The sequence below is a fragment of the Pinus tabuliformis genome, chromosome 2_1, assembly GCF_031772625.1.
Source record: "Pinus tabuliformis cultivar Carrire ecotype Pingquan chromosome 2_1, CPIR1, whole genome shotgun sequence".
NCBI lineage: Eukaryota > Viridiplantae > Streptophyta > Pinopsida > Pinales > Pinaceae > Pinus > Pinus tabuliformis.
In genome coordinates this window covers 679,151,176-679,177,950 of record NC_142299.1, presented here as the reverse complement: position 1 = coordinate 679,177,950, position 26,775 = coordinate 679,151,176, and the positions used below count along the sequence as shown (strand labels likewise).

The following is a 26,775-nucleotide window of genomic DNA, read 5'->3' as shown; positions in this document are numbered from 1 at the left end:
TTGATGAGAGGAGCTATCCCTTTGAAGGAGGGCTTTATCCCTTTGAAGGAGGACCTAGTAACTTCCCTCCATTGCACTATAAATTAAGGCATTGGGCTGGTTGCTAGGGAGGTTATAAGCTGAACATTTTTTAGGGTAAATGCTGGTGGAATTGAGACTTCCTAGTTAAGTTTGAGAGGAGAGATCACATACCTTTTTGGCTTCATTGGGAAGAGAGTGAAACTTGTCAAAGTAGAGGAGACTTCTTGTTGGACCCTAGGAGGAGCTTGTACAACATCAAGGCACAACTTGTAAAGTTATTCTATGATTTGAATTAATACAATCAGATTCATTTTTCTCAACAAATTTTCTTATGTCATTTGTTTCATGAATTCCTTGATCTTCATGTTAAATATGTTTTATGATATTGGCTTTTCAGGTGCTATTTAATTTGTTTTCTTGTTTGTGTTTGCAGATTCGCAACAAGGGAGCTCATTTGGATCAAAGGAGCGAGGCTTCCAAAAACTTGCATTGGACCCAAGGTAGGCCTAAACACTTGTTTGCCTTTGTTTATAAATGAATATTTAGAGAAAGACAGTTTTTGACTGGCTTGCTTGTCACTAGGTCTCTTTAGATTCTAGGAAGGTCTATCTTGTCTGCAAGATCGACTCATTCTGTGTGACAAGCTTTGTGAGGAAAGATTACATACCTTGTTGATCTCATTCGGAAGAGTGTGAGGCTTGTCAAAGTAGAGGAGATTCCTGTTTCAGACCCTGGGAGGAGCTTGTATAACATCAAGGGACCAAAGGTTGTAAAGTTCTTCTATTTTCAAAGTTAATACAATCAAGTTTATTTTTATCAATAAGTCGTGTTTTATGGCTTATTTCATGGATTCCTTGATCACCATGATGAATATGATTTATTATATTAGCTATGCAGGTGTTATTTGATGTGTGCTTGTTTGTGATTGTAGGTTCTCAAAAGGAAACTCTTTCAAACGGTTGAAGCATGGCTGCCACAAACTAGCGTTGGACTTAAGGTAGGGTCTAAAGCACCTCTTTAGTTTTTATTAATGAATTACAATATGTTTAGAGAAAGGTAGATTTGCTTGTCCTGCTTGTTGCTAGATATCTGTTGATACTAGGGAGATCGGTCTTGTTCACAAGAACGATTTATCCGGCCAAAAAATTGGCGACCATACTGGGGAACTGAATTTGGGTTTTTTATTTTCCTTTATCTTTGACTTGGGAAACTTGTTCTTGTTTCTAGTTTTTTCTTGATGTGTGTGGGATTGGGTAATTTTTAGGATCTGAATTTTTTTTGTTTTTTCCAAAGTTTACAGGGAACCTCACTCTCTTTTTACAGACAGTGCGGATCTCTCTGCATTTTTCCCTTAGTAGACAGAGCAACATTGCATCTAGTTCTACTGGAAGCCTATGGAACCTGTTAGAAATTTTGAAAAAACTAAAATGTTTTCATCCAGTTAAGTTTAGTTTTTTATTTATGACTTTTAGTGTCTACCCAGATCTACACGTGTTCTATCAAGAATCTCTTGTGAGTGAGTTCCATTGGAATTTTTGTTTTAGAAGAGTCTTCTTTAATTGTTCATCTTGATTATCAAGTTCAAGCAACAGAGTATATTTCTGAACCAATTTCATTTTCTGAAGTTACTGGTAGTATTTCTTCTACTAGTGAATTAGGTGAAGAACCTGAAATTTCTAAGCCTGAAACTGAACCTGCTGCTACTCCATCTTCAAGATTTGCTTCTCCAAATTCTAGTGGTCCTTGTTCACCTAGGGTAGGAAGTATCATTACCCAAAATCTTCCTTTTGGACTCATTTCTATTGAAGAACTTGTTAGTCTGGAAGAAGATATAACTCTCCCTGAAAATCAATCAACTTTAGAACTTAGGGAGCGTGAATCAATTTTCTACAATCCTTTTAGGAGTGATACTTGGTACATCTCATTGACCAAATTTTTAGAAAATCCGGGTCTTAGTTTTTCACCACCTAAAGTTCCTTTTCATCCTACGCCTAGAGGTTATTATCATCCATTGAATATGTGAAAATGATCATCCATGTTTTCCAAACACCGGAAACATTTTTATATGGCGATCCTTCTATTCCTTTTGGGTATCAGTCACTCACTGGTACTTTTTCAAGAGCATCTCCTCAACCAATTGAACATGGGATATTAACTGGTAATAACGGAACTCAATCGTTGAGTGTAGAAGAAATCCTTATGATGTCTAGTACTATTCCAAATCCGCAACCTCAAGGTAGTCAATTACCCCCTGGGGGCCAACTTCAAGGTACTCAATTACCACCTGGGGGGCAACCTTAGGGTAGTCAGTTACTGCCTGGGGGGCAACCTCAAGGACAATACATACATTCGAGACAGTACATACCTCAAGGTCAACCCCAGACTCAACATATACCTCAAGGTCAACCCGAGTATCAATATGTACCTCAAAGTCAACCCTAGTTTCAATACGTGCCTCAAGGTTATCAACCTCAATGTTAGTACCCAACTCAAGGTTTCCAACCACCTTCTGTTCAACAATTCATACAAGGAGCTGGAAATGTACCTCTCAATTATCAACCCTACGCTCAACTCGGTTATGGTCCTCAATATGCTCAACCTATAATTGGTCCATACCGAGGAATGAACATGGTGTGGGATCCATCTCAAACTCAACAGATTTTGTAACCTAATGTGTAGTTGTCATCTCAATCTGGATAACCTGTTGTTTCTTGTCCAACCCTACAACCTGTCCAGCCTACTATTCAAACTTCTGCACCTGGTGTGGTTCTGTAGTCTCGACCTAGTTCACCTCGAACTCCACCTCAAACGACTGCTACAACTTTTGTTCAATCTACCCCACCTACTTATGGAGTATTGGAAACTCTGGTTTCTACTGTTCCTGCATCAACTCCTCAAGCCTCTTTACCACAGTCGGGACCTACAATTCAGACTTCGGTTCAGATGCCTGTAGGACAACCTGGTCCAAGTACAGTTGTCACAAGTCAACTGAAATTAACTTATCAACCATACGAGAGACAGTATCAATTTGGTCCTGCTGTGCAAAGCCCAATTTACTAATATCAACTGTACCCTGGATATACTTATCAGCAACCTCAACAACCCCAGTTTGGTCTGGTTAATCCTGGTTTTCCGGGAGGATATAATATTCCAAATGAAAATCCAATTCCAAGTTATCCTAGATATCCTCCTCCTGGGGCTGGTCTTATGACCCAAGGTTTTCACGACCCTAACCATCAGTTACCATTTATTCCAACTTTGGACTTTCCTGATTTGTCGCGCCTTACAAACGATCCAATTAATTATCTTCTATTTTGGCTGCCAATGCTGAATAAGTTGCCCAGTGATATCCCGAAGTTTAAAGGTAAATCAGGAGAGGATCTGTCAAACCATGTGATGACTTATCACCTCTGGTGTGCATCTAATTCCATTATCAATGATTCAATTCACTTGCGTCTTTTTCAACGCACTCTGATTGGTCTTGCTACCAAGTGGTACATTGAGTTACCGCGAGCTTCTTTTTATAATTTTAGTCAGTTAGCCACTTCTTTCTTAACTCATTTTCAATTTCCTGTCAGATATGACAATGGCACGGAATTATTGACTTCATTAAAACAATCAACGTCCACATATATTTCAAATCATATTCATGAATGGCGACGTAGACGATTATAAGAAGAGCTTCGACGTAAATCACATATAGAAAGACCTTTGTCGACGCGTTTCGAACCAACAACTGTGGTTCATCGTTAGGACAAGTTGAAGAAACAGATCCAGCTTAGCATGTTAAATAGTCTGAGCAGAGACTCCAACGGCTAAATCGAACAACGGCTACTTTTGACCTTAGGACCCAGGTCAAATTATTATTCATTAATTTAATATTATTATTATTTTTAATATTAATACAAAAAATATTTTTAATGGTTAGTTTTTTAAAAAATTAATTAATAATTATATATATATATATATATATATATATATATATATATATATATATATATATATATATAAGTTATAAAATTAGGTTAAAAAAATAAAAAATAAAAATAAAAAAAATAAATAAAATAAATGATAAATAAATAAATAAAATACTTTTAGAGGTTAGTTTAAGAAGATAATTTACTTATTTATTTAAATTATTATATAATAATATGTTGTTAAGGACGAGAATAATTTCAAGTAATTTATTAATTTATTTATTAATATATATATATATATATATATATATATATATATATATATATATATATATATATATATATATAAAGTTAGGGTTAAAAAATATAAATAAATAACTTAAATGGTTAGTTAGAAAGGTAATTTATTTAATTTAATTAAATTATTTATTAAATATAATTAATATTATATTGGTAATATAGTCTTTTTTTTTTTGTACGCTTAGATAGGACCTTCTCATTTTTTAGTTTTTACATGTGCGCTATTCACCCCATTTCCAGGGAGGGTAGCACAAGAATTGAACCAAAGATCTCCGATTCAGTGAGATTTCATTTCCACGGCCATTGCCACTTGAGCTACCCCTTGCGGACATATTGGTAATATAGTCTTGATATTAATATATTAATAATATTAATAGTCAAATTATTATTTATTAGTTTAATATTATTATTATTATTCTTATTTATGGAAATAAGTTAAATTAGGTAGAAATATATAGGTAAATAAAATAATTTTAAGGGGTGAGGAGCGATGGGTCTGGTTAGGGTTTGGCGGTGGCAGCGCGGGTATTGGGAGGAACCGCACACAGGGCACAGATGAGGACAGAACAGAGATCCAGGTTACAGTCGCAGACAGTTGCGTTTTTTTGGATTGCGGGCTCGGTGTTTTGGAATAGGGCTTCGTTGGTCAACTTGCTGCCATTGCTGTCGTTTTTACCTCTTGTTTTTACCCAAACCATGGATAATCCAGAAGAACTGGTGGACTTAGACCCGGCTCTAGAAGACATATTATCTATGTGGGGTAAGGACACATCTGCCAAAAACGTGGAACAGTTTTTTGGGGTTAAAAAACTTAATGGAACGGATTACCCTCCACTGGTGGACTTTCCCCCATTTTTACATCATGGTGGACCAGATGTTGCAGTGGATGTTTCGGCTCCTAATCAGGGGGTCTCTGGCAGAAATAAGGAGGGAGATGCGGCGGAAGGTCTGATAACTGGTGCTACACCTTCGGCGGATAAGGTGGCTGCGCCTCATAGTGATATAGCTCGGCCGGATTCTCCTGAGGAGTGCGGGGGTTTTGAAGAAGTTCTGAGAAAGAAGGGAGAGAAGAGGAAGTCTCAAAAATCGATAGGGTCACAAAAACTGGAGGGAAACCTTGTATTAGGTATGGAAGTATCAATTGATGAAACCCTTACGGTTGCAGACTGCACTATTGTTGGCCGGGCAAGAGGAAAGAAGTTCTCTCCAGAGGATCTTCAGTTATGGGGAGAAGATCGCTTCATTAAGGATAACCCCTTACGTTTTGAGGCACAATGCCTTGTAAAAGGCTGGTTTCTGTTCAGATTTGAAGAAAAGGAAGCGGCCGACTGGGTCCTGGAGAAAAATTGGTACATTGGGAACATTCCAGTGCTGATGAAACGCTGGACCCCTCTCTTTGATGCTATTAAGGAAAATACTGAAGTCTTCCCAGTTTGGATTCGGGCGCCGGGCCTTCCTTTTTTTCTATGGACAGAGGCCGTTTTCAAATCCATTGGTAATAGACTGGGATCTTACTTGGAGGCGGATATGACATTCAGGGAGACAAAGATCAGGGCAACGGCGCGCATCTTGGCAAATGTTGATTTGAGTAAGGGTCTGGCGCAAACGATTACTCTTCAGTATAAGGATTATATTTATGAACAATTTCTGGATTACGAACGCTTGCCATTCCGCTGTCATATATGTCATGCTCATGGCCACCTTGCCAAGGAGTGCCCACTGCACAGAAGACAGAGGCGATTCAGAAGGAAAAATGGTCAGAGAACAACCAGAAATTCCCATGCAAAGACTTTTCAGGAAAAGAATGGCTCGACGCCTCTGTCCGAGAACGGTATGGATTCCGGCGGACTTCGAGACGGGGTTTTCTCTGTGGAGGAACAGAAATCCGAGGAAGCACAAGCCGTGGACCCCCATCCAAATGCTGAAGGGAAGGAAGTCGACCGGAGCTTTTCGCCTGAACCTATTTCACCTCGCGAGGCGGAAACGGTAAAGTGCTCGAATCCTCCTATTTTGACTCCACGAAAACATATTAACTCAAATGGTTCCATGCATGATATTCAGTCAGCTTCTGTTGCACATCCTGTAAAACACTCTGTGGAAGGGATACCTCCAGTGCCTGCCCCTGATATAGAACCTCTTTATGCGGATACGGGCTCTTTCAATCTAAAATGTGATAAAAACTGGCCTCCTCTCACCCCCCGTCTCAATGTGCTCCTTGTCCCTATAACCTCAGATCAATGGGGTCAAAGCCCGAGCAGGTTGGGGCTCTTGGTGGCCTTGGTCAGCTGCCTACTACTGGATTGAACAAGGGCAAGCGGGGAAGAAAATCAGACATTTCAAAAGCTAAGTTAAAAGCTAAAATCGATGTGGCGGATGGGAAGCAATCCTCAATTCCTGGGGTACTTAGAGCAGTGCAGACCCCTGAACATGTTAAAAAATGATCTTTTCTTCATGGAATTGCAGGGGCTTAGCCAGCAAGCCCAAGAAACTGGCTTTAAGGGAATGGCTTCAAACCTCAAAAACAGACATCCTTTTCCTACAAGAAACCTTGGGGAAAGGACAAGAGGTGGAATTGGTGCTGAAAACATTGCTGCCAGGATGGTCCTTCTCTGCTATTGACTCCTCAGGCCATTCGGGGGGCCTAGCCATAGGCTATAGAGAAGGAAAAATAAAATGTTTAAACATGTGGGGATTGAAGAATGTTATGGGAATGGAAGTAGTCTGCCCAGAATTTCCTACTTCCTTTCAGGTTGTAAATATTTATGGCCCATGTCAAGGGAGGGAACATTTCTGGACAGATTTGTTGTCAAAATCTTTGATGAACAAGCCCTTGATGGTTGTGGGTGGGGACCTTAATTTTTCTTTGGGCAGAGCAGAGGCATGGGGTCCCTCAGCTAGGGAGGATCCCCTGTCGGACTTCTTCTTCCAAGCCCTTACAGATAATAAACTCATCGATCCAATCCCGATAAATTTAAAGCCTACTTGGAGAAACAGACGAGCCGGGGAGGACAGGATTGCAAAAAGGCTAGATCGGTTTCTGATTTCTGAAGGCTTTATTACAAGAGTGCCTCTTTTTCGGCAATGGATTGACGAGATCGGGAATTCTGATCATTTCCCGATTTTTTTGGATCTCTCTTTCCCCCCCCCAAAGCCTCCTGCACCTTACAAATTTAATTCCTCATGGCTGCAAGAAACTTCTTTCATCAATCTTTTTAAATCCACATGGATCCATCCTGACAGAATTACAAATGACTGTAAGAGTTTCTTATTTATGGAAAATCTGAAGAGATTAAAGAAAGCAACCATCTCTTGGGCAAAAGAAAGACAAAAACAGCAAAATGAAGATCTGTTAAAAATCAGGGAGGAATTGAAGTCATTGGAAAGCATTGATGCAGATGGATACTCCACGCAGGACTCTAAGGACCGAATCCTCTCTCTGGAAAAAGCCCAAAATCAGATCCTTCTAGCAAAGGAAGAGGAATGGAGACTGAAGAGCAGAGCAATATGGCTAAAATCAGGAGATGAAAATACAAGTTTTTTCCATAACTATGCAAAAGGGAGGAAATCTGCTAACACAATTTGGAGCCTTAAAGATGAGGAAGGTAGGGTGGTAAAAACTTTCTCAGAACTTTCGGGATTGGGTCAGAGGCACTTCCAAAGAACCTTTTCTGATTCAGGAGAGGCTACAATAGCTGAGGTTATGAGGACAGCTCAATGTTTTCCTAGTTTCCTGGAGGAGGATGAAGCAGCTGAGCTATCAAGCCCTGTCACCAAGGAGGAGGTTGAGGCGGCAATGAAAAGCATGGGTAAGGACAAAAGCCCTGGTCCGGATGGTTGGACTATTGAACTGTTCCTTCATTTTTTTGATCAGATAGGGTCTGATATCACTGAAGTAGTGGAGGAATCGAGGTTGAAAGGGGAAATATACAAACCCTTTAATTCAACTTTCATCGCTCTGATTCCTAAAAAAGATGAGCCGGAGACCTTTGAAGACTTTAGACCCATATCTCTTTGTAACTGCATTTACAAAATCATCGCCAAAGTGATAGCAACAAGACTTGTTCCAATTCTGTCCAGAAATATCTCAATGGAACAATTTGGCTTCTTGGACGGCAGGCAAATACATGAGGCGATTGGTGTCGCCCAAGAGGTTCTTCATAGCATCAAACAAAAGAAGAAGAAAGGGGTAGTCCTTAAAATAGACCTTTCAAAGGCATATGATCGTATCAACTGGCTATATATCAGATTGCTGCTCACACATTTGGGCTTTGACTACTCTTTCACCAGCTGGATTATGGGATGCATTACCAATGTGAGTTTTGCTGTGCTGATCAACGGAGCGGCATCCCCTTTTTTCAAAAGCCAAAGGGGTCTCAGACAAGGGTGCCCCTTATCCCCTCTCCTCTTCCTGCTTGTGGCAGAAGGACTTAGTAGACTGATCCACAAAGTCAGAAGGACAAACAAGATAAAAGGTATTGAGGTGGCTTTAAACCTCTATATCACCCACCTGCTCTTTGTTGATGATATTCTGATTTTTTCTAATGGATCTTATGACGAACTCAAGGAATATAAAATTATTATTGATCTATTTATGAAAGCTACAGGAATGCAGATAAATTATGGAAAATCACAAGTGTGTGTTGCAGGATATAACAGGAGAGAATGCAATACAATGTCCGATCTTTTCCCTTTCCATTTATAGCCTTTGGCCTCTCCTTTTAAATACCTGGGCTTCTGGTTAAAACCGGATGCTTACAAAAATGAGGACTGGAATTGGCTCATAGCAAAGATTGAAGCAAGAATATCACATTGGAGCTTTAGATGGCTTTCGAGAGCAGGAAGAACGACACTTCTAAAATCTGTCTTATTGGCCATTCCTGTTTATTGGGCTGCTCTAACTTGGATCCCAAAGGGCATAATGGAGAAGATCAGAAGGCTCTGTTGCAGATTTTTATGGGCAGGCTCAAATGAAAAATCTGTTCTCCCTTGGGTGGCATGGGACAAGATTGCCAGACCAAAGGAGTGGGGCGGATGGGGTATCAAGAGACTACCAGAATTCAGCCTTTCATTGGCAGCAAAATCTGGATGGAGACTTATCACAATGGAAAACCTTTGGACCCGGGTGATCAAAAGAAAATATATTGATCCAACCCCCCTGGAAGAATGGATCCGAAGTCAGGAGAAGAAGTCGAAACAGACCTCAGTAATATGGAAGGCAACAATTGAAGCCTTCTCAGTGATAGAACAGGGTTTGGCGTGGAAAGTGGGCGATGGGAATAATGTAAAAATTGGTAGGGATCCTTGGGTTGGCTGTAACGAATCATTTGCCCTCTCCCCTGGCCTCTTGAGACATTTGGGAAGTAGAGGCATTTTCACTCTAAATCAAGTGGAGAAAGTGGGTCAGTCAAACATATGGGGACAGGCATGGAAAAGTGCCGAAGACCTTGGATTAAATATTAGATGGCATCCTGAATGGTCCTCGTATGTTGAAGAACTCCATCGCTCCCATGTTAGAATAAATAATGAACATGACAAGCTGATGTGGGCACATGGAAAAACAGGAAATTATTTTCCAAAAGAGGGTTACTCTTTCCTGATGGAGAAGAAAGGATGGTCTGCCGCGGAGTGGTGGTCGAAAAATTTATGGAAACTCAAATGTCCTTTGAAATCCAGGATCTTTCTATGGTGTATGTTGAAGAGGAAAATCCCAACATGGGACACTCTTCAGTCCAGATTCTTCATAGGGCCGGGGAGATGTCCTCTCTGCAAGGCGAATGAGGAAACGATTAACCATCTTTTCACAACCTGCGCTGTTTCCTTAAAAATTTGGGGAGAGATAACAGATCTGTTAAAATTAAAAGTCCACTGGGGAAACGCTCCATTAGAAGATGCGTGGAGAAATTGGTGGAACAACCACCCCGATGGTAACCTCAGAAACCTCCCCCCAATCTTTTTCTGGGGTGTATGGCTTGCAAGGAATAATAGCATATTTCAAGACCAGGCCATAACCACAACAACAACTGCATCAACCTGTGTGGCCATATACTCTTCTATCCCTCCTCCTGAACCAAAAAGTGCACAAAATCGAAACAGTCCTCCAGCGATAAAGGAAGGTTCTCCTTGGGCTTTCTTCGACGGTGCATCCCAAGAAAACAGGGCAGGTGCTGGAATATGTATTCATTTGAACCACGATCAGTCTTTTAAAGCTTCTGTGGGTCTGGGTCAAGGATCAAATAATTATGCAGAAATGTCTGCATTACGTCTCCTCATGTGCTGGGCTTTAAAAAAGAATATCTTGTCCATTCAAATCTTTGGTGACTCCATGAACGCTGTCAAATGGGTTAATGGCAATTCCATGTGTCAAAACCAGATATTGAAGACTATCCTAGATGATATAGTTTCTCTAAAATCTCATTTTAACAACTGTTCTATTTGCCATATTTACAGAGAACACAATGCATCAGCAGACCAGCTTTCAAAAAATGGCCTTCAGCAAGCGACGGGGAGTTGGTCTATAGAAGAAACATGTCAGGGGCAGGTTACCACATCACAGCTGCCTCCTTTTGCTCCGCCTCTTTGATGGTTTTTTCTAATACATTTCACAGCTGAAACTCGTTTATGCTTTATGGTCATCTTCTTTCCATGGTGTCATCTTCAGGAGGGACGCGTTCTTTATATCTCTCACACAATATGCTGAAACAGAGTTTTTTTCCTGCATCCTGTACATTCATAAAATGCTGAAACAGAGTTTTTGCATCCTGTACATTCATAAAAAAGTTTACAGTATATTCGTGGCTGTTTATATGTTTATATGAAGGAGGCCACATAGTCCTTTCAAAATGGATCATGAAGAAGTTTTCTGTATGGATTCAGAGAACCAGAACAGTTAATTTTGCTCACTAGCGACAGTTTCAGATCCTCTGCTTACGTTTTTACTTTTGGTTTTGTAAGTTGGAGGTTGACTATGGGTCCCTCTTCTCTCTGTTCACAGTTCTAAAATAGGGAACAGACCTATCAGTTTAGATACCACTTCTTGGTGGTTCGATGATGCTTATCCGAAAAATGTAACTTTTTATACCATTAATAAAAAGTTTTGATTATTTTCTCCGGAAAAAAAAAAATAAAATAATTTTAATGGTTAGTTTTAAAAACTTTAATATAGTTTATTTATTTAAATTATTTATTAATAATTATATATATATATATATATATATATATATATATATATATATATATATATATATATATATATATATATATATATATATATAGATTAAAGAAATAATATTAGGTTATTAAGATAAAAGTTAGGTGGGAATTAGTTAAATTGAGGACCTAACTTTTTTACAAACAAGGTAAATGAAAGAGGTTAGTTAAATCAAATAAATAATAATAATATATCTTCAGGAAAAAATAAAATTAAATAAATAAATAAATAAAAATAAAAATAAATAAATAAATGAATAAAATAAAATAAAATGAAAAATAAAAATAAATAAATATAATAATAATAATAATAATAAGTAAAAGAAATTATTATTTATGATAATAAATACCAATATCAATCAGGGAAAATGGAGTGACACAAAATACACAGGAGAAGGATTGAAAAGAGTCCAGAGCAAGAAGGAGGAACCATAGGAGGTAGGAAGGCTCCAGGGGAATGACGGAAGCGAAAAAGATGAAAGAGGGGGGAGGGAGACTAAGATGAAAGGGCAGGGATCCAACATCTACTGATCTTCCAGCCGTCATCTCTATTGAGATTGTTAGGCCTTCTTTCGATCTCAATAGCTTCCCTAAGTTTACGATGATGGAACATGGCAACTTTGGCAACAACCTTAGCCTCCTCGATACTAACGTGATGTTTGGTCTTATCCACATGCTCTGCTAGCGCTGAAGACTTGGTTCCCATGTCTTAGGTCAGCTGCATGCTCGCTAATCCTCTGATGGATGGAACGCCATGTTTCCCCGATGTAGGGGGTCCCACATGAACAAGGGATCAAGTAGACACCCTTCATGTCCTTGGGGTTAACGGGATCTTTAACCGATCAGAGGGAATTACGAATAGTTTTGAGGGGTCTAAAAGAAGAGGGAATTCGTAATTCGCTCCGATCGGTTAAAGATCCCGTTAACCCCAAGGACATGAAGGGTGTCTACTTGATCCCTTGTTCGTGTGGGACCCCCTACATCGGGGAAACAGGGCGCTCCATCCATCAGAGGATTAGCGAACATGCAGTTGACCTAAGACATGGGAGAACCAAGTCTTCAGCGCTAGCAGAGCATGTGGATAAGACCAAACATCACGTTAGTATTGAGGAGGCTAAGGTTGTTGCCAAAGTTGCCATGTTCCATCATCGTAAACTCAGGGAAGCTATTGAGATCGAAAGAAGGCCTAACAATCTCAATAGAGATGACGGCTGGAAGATTAGTAGATGTTGGATCCCTGCCCTTTCATCTTAGTCCCTCCCCCCCCCCCTTTTTCATCTTTTTCTCTTTCGTCATTCCCCTGGAGCCTTCCTACCTCCTATGGTTCCTCCTTCTTGCTCTGGACTCTTTTCAATTCTTCTCCTGTGTATTTTGTGTCGCTCTGTTTTCCCTGATTGATATTGGTATTTATTATCATAAATAATAATTTCTTTTACTTATTATTATTATTATTATATTTATTTATTTTTATTTTTTATTTTATTTTATTTTATTTATTTATTTATTTATTTTCCTATTAACGAAGATATATTATTATTATTTATTTGATTTAAATAACCTCTTTCATTTACCTTGTTTGTAAAAAAGTTAGGTCCTCAATTTAACTAATTCTCACCTAACTTTTATCTTAATAACCTAATATTATTTCTTTAATATATATATATATATATATATATATATATCTATATATATATATATATATATATATATATATATATATATATATATATATATATATTATATATATATATATATATATATATATATATATATAATTATTAATAAATAATTTAAATAAATAAACTATATTAAAGTTTTTAAAACTAACCATTAAAATTATTTTATTTACCTATATATTTCTACCTAATTTAACTTATTTCCATAAATAAGAATAATGATGATGATGATGATGATGGTTAACGTCCGCTGAGACCAAATAATGGTCTATCGGACCTAAAGAAACAAATTATCTATTTTGATTTAAGATTTTATTCCTATGCTCAAAAAGCTTGGAGAGAAGCCTCCCGAACTCACTATAATTTTGACATTGTAAAAGGCTAGGAAGGTCAGTATTGTAACAAAGATTGTGAAACTGAGATCTAATGTGGTTATACGCAGGGCACTCTAAGAGGAAGTGGTTTTCATCCTTGATGTTCCTATTCTTACATATATGGCAGATCCTTTCCATCCATGGCGTTTTAGGAACTGCCCAACGACCTGTTTCACTATGGAGCTCATGAGAATTCGTTCTAATCTTTGCTATATTAATTTTCTTCTTTGAGCTAGTTAAAATAGAGAGATACTTTTGATCTTCTAGGGTGGGGTTGATAACCTGCTTATAATAACTTAATTTTCTTTTAGCCGCTAAGTCTTTCTCACACCACATTTTTTCTTTGAACTTAGAAGTAACAATATCTTTAATGTTATTTATGTTTTGCAATGCATCATTTTCGTTGATCTCCCAATAGTTTAACCAGGCCCTTGTGTCTTTATTCCACCCTCAATTGAGCCTTAGGTGGTTTTGGCTAGAATTTAAAGCTAGCTTAGGAAGTCTATGATCGTTTATGTTACTGATTTTGTGCTTGTACAACAGAAACCTAAGCATAGCTAGGCTCTCAATAGGGGAAAGACCTGCTTCTATAAGGAGAATAGGATAGGGTGTATTACTTTTAATTTTCAGGTTATAAGTTATAAAACGCTTCTGGATTTGCTCAATCTTTCTCCATGATTCTCTGGAGATGCTGCAACCCCAAACCTCACAGCCATATAAGATAACAGGAGTGACTAAAGTTTCAAAGAGGAACTTCTTTTTATCCCACATTACAAGGTTTGCAATTTTACAATTATTTTCAAGACCATAGTAAGCTTTCCACCCCCCATTAATCCTTTCCTCAATGCTATGGTTCCAGTTGAGCTTGTGATGAATATCAATTCCTAGGTACTTGTAAGAATACACTTCCTCCAAGTTATTATTGTCATACATAAAATTAGCATAAGTGTCCTTCTTGGATTTGATAATCATAACCTTAATAATAATAATATTAAACTAATAAATAATAATTTGACTATTAATATTATTAATATATTAATATCAAGACTATATTACCAATATAATATTAATTATATTTAATAAATAATTTAATTAAATTTTTTTTTACCTATATTAAGACTATATTATTAATATATAATAATAAATAATTTAATTTAATTAAATAAATTACCTTTCTAACTAACCATTTAAATTATTTATTTATATTTTTTAACCCTAACTTTATATATATATATATATATATATATATATATATATATATATATATATATATATATATATATATATTAATAAATAAATAAATAAATTACTTGAAATTATTCTCGTCCTTAACAACATATTATTATATAATAATTTAAATAAATAAGTAAATTATCTTCTTAAACTAACCTCTAAAAGTATTTTATTTATTTATTTATTATTTATTATTTTTTTTAACCTAATTTTATAACTTATATATATAATTATTAATTAATTTTTTAAAAAACTAACCATTAAAAATATTTTTTGTATTAATATTAAAAATAATAATAATATTAAATTAATGAATAATAATTTGACCTGGGTCCTAAGGTCAAAAGTAGCCATTGTTCGATTTAGCCATTGGAGTCCCTGCTCAGACTATTTAACACACTAAGCTGGATCTGTTTCTTCAACTTGTCCTAACAATGAACCACACCTGTTGGTTCGAAACGCGTCGACAAAGGTCTTTCTATATGTGATTTATGCCGAAGCTCTTCTTATAACTGTTATGGATCACAGAAGTCTCAATTCAACAATTGACGTAGATGATGTTTAGTGAAAGTTTTTATTCTGGATCAAATTTTAGCAGAATGGTTCGTTAAATCATTATTACCTAAAATCACTAAATATGTAGCTAAGGAAAGAGTTGTTACTAAAGAGCAATAAATTGCTCAAGCTCAGTGCCTTGAACTCATTTATACACAGTCGAGTACTTTACATGAAAAAAATCCCCGACCTTTCGAAACAAAAACAAATAACTGCAGCTCCTTTAGGGTCTCATGCCACTGATGGTATGATTGGTTCAGTTAGTACCGAAAGCAAGAAGAAATCTTCAAAGAATTCTTCTCCTATTATAACTTTACCAGATTCCCCGATAGGAGACTCTTCCGCTGAAATTCCTGCTGATATTCATGTCATGGAATCATCTATGACCAAATCAAAATCCGGCGCTAAAAAGAAGGGGAAGAAGAAAAATAAACAAAACTCAAAAGAGAAATCAGATAAAACTGAATCTACTGACAAGAAACGTAAACCTCACTATCCTTGTCTCATTTGTGGCGAGGAGAATTTTACAAGAGACTGCCCACATCGAGCTGAAGTTTTGAAAATCGTCAAAGGTTCTCAAATGCCTACTGTCTTGAAGGATCCTTTTCCTAGTCACGATAGTAATATGATTGGTTCTTCCTCAAATTCCTTAGAAGAACCCATAATGATGATGTCTCATTTTAGGATTGCGATGCGATCGCAAGATTATAGTAGTAAAAGTCCTACTGGTGGTATGGAAGCAAAAGCTTCTAATGCAAACCCATCAACTTCAACTCCTTCTGGTTCTGATCTGCTACAGATCGAGAAACCTAACCCAGAATTAGTAATCAAACCACCTGCTAAAGGTATAATTTGAAGTCATCTTTCAATCCACATGTGAGAGTTGCTCAGAACTATAGCATTGTTGAATACTTAGCTATTTCCCCTTCAACAATGTCAGCTTTGGAGGTGCTGCAATCATGTCCAGCACAACGTAAATTACTATTGTCAGCTATAGGAGCTATTGATATTCAGGATTCGAACCTTATAATATTTGATTTAAAGAATAGTACACCTCACCTACCTCATCAAATGGCTTTCCAGATTCCAATGTTAGTCAAAAACAGACCTTGCCTTAGTACTGTAATTGATGAGGGAGCTTCTATGTGTATTATGTCGATCAAATGTTGGAGATCGCTTGGTTCTCCTACATTCAATCAGTCCCCGATGATTCTAAAGGCTTTTGATGGCCGTAGGTTCCATCCTTTTAGCATTTTACAGGATTTACCTATAGGGGTTGAAGGCAAAACTGTAAATCTAGATGTGGAAGTGGTTGATGCCCCTCTAGATTACAACCTTCTCTTGGGTCGTAGTTGGTCTTACGCTATGACTGCTGTTGTTTCATCAGTCTTTCGACTTATCAAGTTTCCTCATAATGGAAAGATCGTTACCATAGACCAGCTGACTTATTTTTTATCCGACCCAACCTCTTCTAAAAGTATTCAACATGTTGGTAAAGCAACTACCCCTTACAAGGATGTTGGGGTAGGATTGATTAAAGATTCTGGTTTACTAGGAACTTTTTCCTTTCCTCCTCCTAATGTATCGCCTTCTACTGCTACTATTCGTATGATTTCATCAAACACTATTACTTTTGATGATCCTTGGATCGTACCTTCTGAGTCTGAGGTGGACTCATTTGGTAGTGTGATGCCTTTGAGTCCCTCTGAAATTGCATATTAGGCAGTACAGTCGTTTTCTGACCCTTGTTCAACTGAAATTGATCCAATGAATGTGGTCCATGGAGAATCACTTTCAATATCAACCTCAGATTCAACAACATTTTCTGATCCTATTCATATTGATGAGTAGATTTGTGAACTTTTGTCTGTTGATGATTTACCAAGGGAAGATCTTCAACATCGATCTTCATTTCTACCTGAGCTTGATCATTTTGAAAATCATTTTTCATGTATTTTTACAATGATTATGTCAAAGAACCACAAAATCCATTGCAACATCCTGATTCTGAGTTAAATTTGGGAAATATCTCTCGATGGTTCCTATTGACATTTCAGTTAAACCGAGAATTATTGAAAACATTCATATAGGTGCTTCCTGTACAGACAATGAACTCCAAACTTATAAAGCCCTATTTCAAGAATTTCGTGACGTGTTTGCCTGGTCATATGAAGAAATTCCAGGAATCGACCCATTAATTGTTGTCCATGAAATTAAAACTTACCCGGATGCTAAACCAGTCTAACAACGTTTACGTTAGATACATGCACGAAAAGTTGCTGCTTTTAAAGCTTAAGTTGAGAAATTACTTCGAGCAGGTTTCATTTATCCAATTTCCTTAACGGATTGGGTATCGATTACTGTTCCTATTAAAAAAAGCAAGGAATGATAAGAATATGTATCGATTATAGGGATATTAATCGAGCTTGTCCTAAAGGAAATTACCGAACCCCCTGTATCGATAAAATTATTGATGATTGTGCTGGCAGTGAAATGTTCTCCTTTATGGATGGTTTTTCTGGTTACAATCAAATCAACATACTCCCTGCTGATCAACCAAAAACGGCTTTCATTTTTCCATGGGGGACATTTGCTTATTGCAAATTACCTTTTGGATTGAAGAACGCTGGAGAAACTTTTCAAAGAGCTATGTCTTACGCATTTCATGACATCAAGCACATTGTGCAGCCTTATCTCGATGATTTACCTGCCCATTCATTACGTAGAGCCGATCATCTCACTCATTTACGAGCAATCTTTATGAGATGTAGGCATTATCAAATTAGGCTGAATCCACACAAATGTGTTTTCTATATAGAAATGGGTCATTTACTGGGATTTGTTTTTTTAAAAGCCGACATTTGTGTCGATCCTTCGAAGGTGGAAGCTATTGTCAAATTACCTCCTCCTTCGACTCTTTGCCAACTCCAAAGTTTGCAAGGGAAAGCAAACTTTTTACGTCGTTTCATTCCTAACTACGCCGAGATAACGAAAGGTTTTACTAGGTTGTTGAAACAAAATACTCCATTCTTTTGGGATGAGATAGTTGACAAATCTTTTGATGCACTTAAACACGCGTTGACCCATGCACCATTATTGCATCCTCCCAACTACAACCATGATTACTTTTTGTACCTCGCCGCTTCTCATTCCACCATTGGGATGGTTTTAGTTCAGGAAGATGAATTCAACAGTGAACATGTGATTTACTATCTTAGTCGAACTTTGAATTTGATTGAGCTTAAATATTTGCATGTGGAGAAATTTGCCTTGGCAGCTATTCAAGATGTCCAAATATTTTGTCATTACATCTTATTATGCAAAACTACAGTAATTTCTGACTGTAACCCTATGATCTATATTTTGACCAAACAATTGCTAGGGGGCAAGTATTCCAAATGGATAGTTATCCTGCAGGAATTTGACTTGGAATTTGAAAAATCCAAGGCAAAGAAATATTTGGTTTTTGCAGAATTGATGTGTGATTTCTCGCGTGCTGATACTGAAATTGTGGCAGAAGAGCCCATTGCGGATGAATCATTGTCTCTTATTAGTACTATTGATCCATGGTATGGAGATATCATTGTTTATCTCCAAACCCAATCTTTTCGGCCTGAAATCTCACGATCTTAGTGAAGAAAAATACGTTTCCAATCCCAGCAATACAATATTATTGGTGATACACTCTATCGTTGTGGGGCAGATTCTGTTTTCCGACGTTGTTTAACTCATGAAGAAGCTGAAAGGGTTCTTAATGACTGTCAATTTGGAGCATGTGGAAGTCATATGTCTGGGTATGCCATAGCCCAAAAGATATTGCACGCTGGTTATTTCTGGCCATCTTTATTTAAAGATTGTATCTATGCGGTCCGGAAATGCCACAATTATCAAATTTTTGATCGTTAGATGTGTGCTCCACCTGCTCCTCTCCACCCTATAATTGTCGTCGGTCCTTTCGTAAAGTGGGGCATTGATTTTATTACATGTAACCTTCACTCGGTCGGAGGGCATGCATATATCATCCTTGTAGTAGATTATTTTACTAAGTGGGCTGAGGTGATGCCTACATTTTCAACAGATGACAAAACTGCTACAACTTTCGTTATCAATCATATAATTGCTAGATTCGGTGTTCCTTGAGCGATTATTACTGATCATGGAAGCCATTTTCGAAACATCATGATGACTAAACTAACAGATCAACTTGGCCTGCGTATGATAGCTCTACTCCATATTACCCACAGGCTAATGGTCTGGTTGAAGCTATCAATAAAGTTCTAGTCACTATGATCTGATGAATCATTGGTATTCATAGGTCGAATTGGCATAACATGTTATTTTCAGCACTTTGGGCATATCGAACCTCAGTAAAAACATCAACTGATTTCACTCCTTTTCAACTGGTTTACGGTTTGGAAGCAGTGTTACCCATTGAATGCGAAATTATGTCATTGCAAATACCCATAGAATTACTCCTAGCCACTTCCAAAGAGGAGAAACGCTTGTTGTACTTAGCTCAGCTAGATGAGAATCGACGTGACGTTGCATTAGCAATCAAAAATCATGCCAAATGAATAAAATCTCAGTACGATCGAAATATTACACCTCGTAATTTTTCGGAAGGAGACCTAGTCTTACTATACGATCAAGCAAACGATAAGCTAGGGGCTAGAAAATTTGTACCTATGTGGCATGGTCCTTATATTTTTAAGCAAAAGTGGCCTATGAATTGGTAGATTTTAACGGTGTCTCTTTGGGTAAACCCAGAAATGGTCTTTATCTGAAGAGAGATATTATGCTTAAATCTGGGTGTGGAGATTTTTGTTAGATTAGTTTCTTTCTAGTTGGTGTGTTCAGATTAGAAATGTATGCCTAGTTTAGATAGTCTTTTTATCATTAATCCTTCTTATCTTGATTTTAATCTTGATATTGTAGATGTCAACGTCTCTTCAAACATACATTGGTTTCGCTAATGGTGCTTTTCATAGTACACGAAACATTTCTTCCGTAGCTTGGGTTATCTATTCACCCTCTGATGAGTTGGTATCTATGCATGGGGTAAGCCTCAATCAAACAATGAACAATATTGCAGATTATAGTGCTGTGATTGAGTTATTATCTGAATCCATCTTATTCAGGATTCAGAGTTTGATTGTTAGGTTAGATTTTGAACTCGTTGTATTACAGCTTAACAAAGTTTATGCCATTAGAAGTCCAGTGTTATTAAGATTATTTTTTAGAGTTCGTCTCTTGGAACATGAATTTGACTACATTGAATATCAGCATATTCCAAGATATTTAAATACATTAGCAGATGCAGTTGCTTCTCGAATCTTAAAAAGACATTTGTAATAATCAAACAGTAAATTTAAAAACATTCCATAACATGTTATATAAGATAGCCAGTAATAGTGATATATCATAGCATAGAAGTGTGTCAAATATGCATCGTCCTCGATCATAGGTTGAAAAAAACCTTATGATCGGCAAAAATGATAATACAAAAAGATATAAAATGTCGTGTGAGTCTACAAAAGTGATCATCCTATTACTGGTGATGATCACGATAAGAAACCACTGCTCGGGCCACCCTACAAAGGAACCTCCTGAAACGTCTTGGGACCCCAATCACATAACGCTGTAACCTAAGTGGAATATCATATATGCTAGTCTCTGGAATATATGTTGTCAAATGCTCTAGATGATTTTCCAATTCGGTCAGGGTCTCTATAGATTGGTCCTGTGGGGCCAGTACTGCTGCAGCTGGGTGTCTCCTCTCATAGGGCTGGAGAGCGGCTGGTCGCCGTGGACCCACATCTACATTTGAAACTTTTTATTATCAGTTTTGGATGATTTAGAAACAGAAAAAAAATAGTTAAAACTTAGAAAATGTTAAGAATGATTTTACCTGAATCATCCCACTGCTCTCCTGGTGGGAGAGTCATGTCTAGGTCACCACAATAATCCATCCCAGGATATGGAAAATCCTGAATCACGAAAAGTTGGTTCCCCAACCAACGAAAATACTCAGGAGAAATCGAACAACCTCTGAACCCTCCTCAGGATGACGGGCCATAACTGCAACCCAACACATTATCTTAGGCTCTCGGGGAAGTCCAACGTCAATGGAAAGCTACTGTGGGACCAACATCGGGACCCTCTCTAGACCAAAGCTCACAACTAGGAAACCATATCCAAAGTTTTTTAATTGTCCATTCTTTGCTCTAGTTAGTTTGCCTTTCACATTCGCCAACATAGCTTCGCACCAGTTGAATATGGTGCCTCGATAACAGTCTACTACCATTCGCATTTGGGATTTGGTAGCTACATGAAGTGCTGTGCTTCTGCAGAGTCTGGTGACAGTGAACGCGATAACCTTAAGTTTAGGATGGGCAATAGTTTTGATATTGATCCATTTGTTTGTTGTTTGTTCATTGCAAAACTCTAATCTGAGACTAGCGACAGAATGGCCACTCAAAAAATATATGTCCTCCAGCTCAATTTCGAGCTGGTGGCTACCAATCATGAAACACTGGTCCTATATGTTCGACCTGTCCACCAGCCATTACAAGAAGTCTACTTGGGCCCTCATGCCAGGTATGGCCCAGAATTTAAATAGTCTGCATGCTCTCAATGCATCCTATGTGGGTTGATGATTTATTGCGGCTAGGACCACATCTTCGTTCTCGCGTTCCCTCCAAATAAGCATTTTGTATGTCTTACATTGCACAAAAGACATATTAGAACAATTTAGTTCAAAAATTTTTGGGCGGAAATGGAAAAAATTGAAGTTTTGAAACCTATTTCGCGGGGTCTGCACCTGATAGTTAGGGACAGTGCGTAGGTCCACACTCTTCCATAGTGACAGGTGCGGAACTATGACTCTTTCCTTTGTAGAAAAAAGTCGGGGTCCGCAGGCGTCGTAAGTTGCACCTGTGGACCCCCGCAAGCGGATTTTTAATCAAATTTTCCTTTAAAAAAATAAAATTTAAAGCCCTAAAATGAAATGCAAACAGTTGAAATGCAAGATAAAGATGATGTGGGTTACTTGGAGCTAACAGTTCGCGATTCCAACAGACGGATTTTCTGCAATCTTCACAGGAAGTTTCTTACCCAAAAGCTCTCTCTTCTCACTTCAAAGTCAAATGGTAAAAAAGAATTTACAAAATCCCTTTTTATAAGCTTTTTTGAATAAATGAATTTTTAATTTATTTATTTTTTACTTTCAAAAGGTAACTTTTTGATGCATTTTTATTTATCTTAAATATGTACGAGTAATGTTTTCATTTTTTGTGTAGGATATTGGATTGTTTAGGGAAAATTGATAATTTTCAACAAAAAACATTGGAGTCATCTTTAAGCTCTTTTTGGACTCATAGAATACGAAAAGATTTCCGAGCTTTTCCTTTTTAAACTCGTTAAAACGGAATTAAAAGGACGGTCCACTTACAACTCTTTTCTGACCGTATAAACATGAAAAGATTGCTGGACTTTTGTCGTTTCAAGTTCGATATTGGTTATAAACGACATGTCTTCGATCACTTTTTTACTTTTTCATATCAGGGCCACTAATTATGAAAAGTACTCCTTGATCGTAATGGTCAAGCTGTTCTCTCAAGTATTATTTTATACTTTTTTGGGCTTGGGAGACACGAATTTATGAAGAAGGACATCCATGGAGTTTTCTTAAGTTTTTCTTCTAACTCCCTAAAATTGAAAAACACCGAGTTTTTCCTATACTAGACTCGTTAAAATTAAATAGTAAAGGACCTGTTCAATTTTAAATAGGAACAAACCACTCCTTCTTAGGGTTCGAATTTTAAACTAAGTTGGACTCATCCGAAGGATGAGCTTATAACCAAGAAAATGTTATCCTCCTCAAGCTTGTCAAAAATAAAGAGGTACTCGCCAGAAATGGTGGGGGAAAAGAGAAAAAAATGAACCTGTTTGTTATGCTTTGTGTTTTAGAAAAGCATATAACCACTCTTGCACATGACACTTTTTATTCACCTGGGTTGGTAAATCCTTTGCCTAACAGTTAATCAAACTGTATCAAAAGTCTTCAGCTAGTTTCTGGGTATTAGCTTTGGGTCAATTGTCACCAAACCATCTACAGTGTTGTTATGTGTTCAAGAGGTCAGTTCAAATAAACCATTCATCTACAAAATATCTGTCATCCATCTTGACCATCCCTGAGTTAGTCCTTGCCAAATATATTTCTTCAAACTTGATCTATGATTTCATGTTGTGGGCCTGCCTACGACAGATCACTTTCTATCGACTTCAGCTCATTATCTAGAAAGATGATTTAGAAATTGTCAGTACCTTGGAATTTGCATGCCCTAATGGCAGGTTTCTCACCTTCGACGATAGGTTGCATCATTGACCTTCGATCAAAGGATTCTATGACATGTTCGACATTAGCTCATCTATTCACATTACATGGATTGTACTGAGTACTTTGAGAGCCATTAACATTACTGGTGGTTTCTCTCACACTTGTTAACAGTTCACATCATTGACTGGTAATCAAGTGGTTTGTACCATGTTCGATTTCGACAGATTCATTCACATGGATAGAATCGTACTAGTTTGGGAAGTAGAAATCAAGACCCTGGATCTAGTTTCCACCATCCAAGCTGCGAGGAATTTTGTTATTAATTATACAGCGGACCATTCATAAATAGATGGTGCGCCCATACTGTGTCTACATATGTCTATGCTTGTGATGTATTACAAAATCATTTCTGTATCAGAGCAGTTTAGTTAGTTTTCTAATCAGTTTTGATATGAGCATGGGAATGCCTACCTCAGCGATGATATGTTCACATATATATATTTTGTATTGAATGTTTTTAGAGGTTCCAATTGGGGTGTCCACAGAATGATCCTTGAAATGATAAAGTACTTCACTCTTCTTAGATGACAAATGCTATCCTCATCTATTACAGACTTCACACTTTAGGGGGAAATCTGTTGCACAAAATATTGTCACCATGACATTCTGCAATTGGTGTGAGTCTATCACCACTCATACTTTCCTCCTTTGTAAGTCTTAAACCTCAGTTCTTCATGTCAAGCCTTGAAAATAAGAGAAAGCCCTTAAAAGTCTCTAAAACTCTGGTTCTGCACTTTCTCTTAGCATTACCTGCGGTCCCACACCTAATGGTCATGTCCCCTACGCACTTGACCGCTCTGTCTCTATGTAATGGGTGCAGACCCCTGTAAAAGTCAAAAAAGCACAAGTACATTCTTAAAGACTCACTTTGAGTCATTTCTGGAAGCTTCTAGAAGGAATCTTGAGGTGGCAAGTTCGCTCCTTTAAGGTTCATGCATCCCATACCTTAAGGACCTAACCCCTTGATGTGAGGAGCTTATTTCTTTGAAGGAGGACTCTATCCCTTCATAGGTGGACCTGTAACCTCCTTCCTTTGCACTATAAAATGAAGCATTGGGCTGGTTACATGGGAGGTTAAAAACTGAATATTTTTGAGGTGAAATGCTACTGGAACTTAGTCTTCCTAATTGAGCTTTTGTGAGGAAAGATTTCATACCTTGTTGATCTCATTCGGAAGAGTGTGAGGCTTGTCAAAGTAGAGGAGATTCATGTTTCGAACCCTGGGAGGAGCTTGTACAACATCAAGGCACTGAAGGTTGTAAAGTTATTATATTTTCAAAGTTAATACAATCAAGTTTATTTTTCTCAATAAGCTGTGTTTTATGGTTTATTTCATGGATTCCTTGATCACCATGATGAATACGATTTATTATATTAGCTATGCAAGTGTTATTTGATGTGTTCTTGTTTGTGATTGCAAGTTCTCAAAAGGAAACTCTTTCAGACGGTTGAAGCATGGTTGCCACAAAATAGCGTTAGACTTAAGGTAGGGTCTAAAACACCTCTTTAGTTTTTATTAATGAATCACAATATGTTTAGAGAAAGGTAGATTTGCTTGTCCTGCTTGTTGCTAGATATCTGTTGATACTAGGGAGATCAGTCTTGTCTGCAAGAATGATTTATCTGGCCAACACTTCTGAGTGAACAGTTACCGACTCATTGTTCCAAGGTACACTCTCAATTTTCATCTAATTCCATCTGGAAATTCTAATGACGAAAACAAATCCATTCATGACCTTCCCTTCTCTGCTACAAAATCCCTCAAGAATATGGTCACCCCTTCCATGAAGTCACTCACATCCCAATTTCCACTGACACCCCCATCACAGGTAGTCCATCCCTTAGCAAGGCTTACTTGCATTGGATGATAAAAAAACCATGGCATATACCTACCTCAACACATCATACCAATCATAGCATGCTCATGGAAATAAATGGACACTATTGGGTACTAGTGTCCAAAAATGGGCCTTCTCCTGAAGTGCTTTGCCAACATATTGTTCCCTGTTTCAATTCCTTTGTTGTTGCTACTAATTCTTACTGTCGATTTCTGCCACTCAACTGGGAATGTTCATGCATTGCTGTACCAAGCACATAACTTCCATTAGATTTAAAATAAATTGAAATAAATTCACATCATACCTCATTGGTAGCTCGTCAATAAGGTACATTTAAAATCCTATTTACTTTTTTTCACAACAAGTCAAACTAATGGTTTGATCAAAAGATCATATATAAACATATCACATATGGTTAGCTCAAAACACAACCATAATATATCAACATCATAAATCACATGTAACCATCACAAACCAGAATCATAGATCACATATAGTCATCATATATAAGAATCATAAATCACATGCATAGTAAAACTGAAATATTATATTGATACTTATCCTTCATCGATCCTTACTTATGCCTTTGTTCTTTTGTATAGACACGTGATCAGTTGCCACACCTAGCAAACACCCAGTGCCTTCTCCACTACCAGGTGCACATACACATAGTGTGCATCACACACATACAACCACATGTGACACACAAGATCATGCAATACATCCACCTACACATGACGTACAACGCATACACCTACAACTAGTGTACAACACAATGCATCCATCTATACCCAATGTTCAATACCACCCAATAGATGTACCTACACAGAGTACAACACAACAAGTACACATGCCACAATACCATGACCACATGATGCACATACATAATACCACATACCCATAACACAGCATGGATGCCATGCACACAATACCACACGTACACCAGTACCATATGTACAACATGTACACAATACCACTGGTACACTGCACCACCTACATAACACATGCACAACATCACATGTACATGGCACCACCTACACAACTTGTACACAATGCCACATGTACACTAAACCACTATACATTGCATACACAATACCAGATGTACACAGTACCACACGGATGACATGTATGCGACACCAGATGTACACAACACCACATGTATGACATGTACATAGCACCATATGCACAAATTGCCACTTGTACAATATGTACATAGCACCACACGCACATGGCACCACTTGTACAAACATGCACACC

The 26,775-nt window shown here is 37.5% G+C and overlaps 1 protein-coding gene across 1 annotated transcript in view; it reads left to right on the top strand.

The window, feature by feature from the left end:
* Positions 1 to 4,934: 4,934 nt before the first annotated feature.
* The window catches only part of LOC149202434 (uncharacterized), a 44,717-nt gene continuing 22,876 nt past the window's right edge, over positions 4,935 to 26,775 (top strand). The window contains exons 1-3 of the mRNA XM_089401586.1: positions 4,935 to 6,496; positions 6,702 to 8,550; positions 8,941 to 10,776. Coding sequence (XP_089257712.1) covers positions 4,935 to 6,496; positions 6,702 to 8,550; positions 8,941 to 10,776 — 5,247 coding nt within the window. The remainder of the gene's footprint in view (positions 6,497 to 6,701; positions 8,551 to 8,940; positions 10,777 to 26,775) is intronic.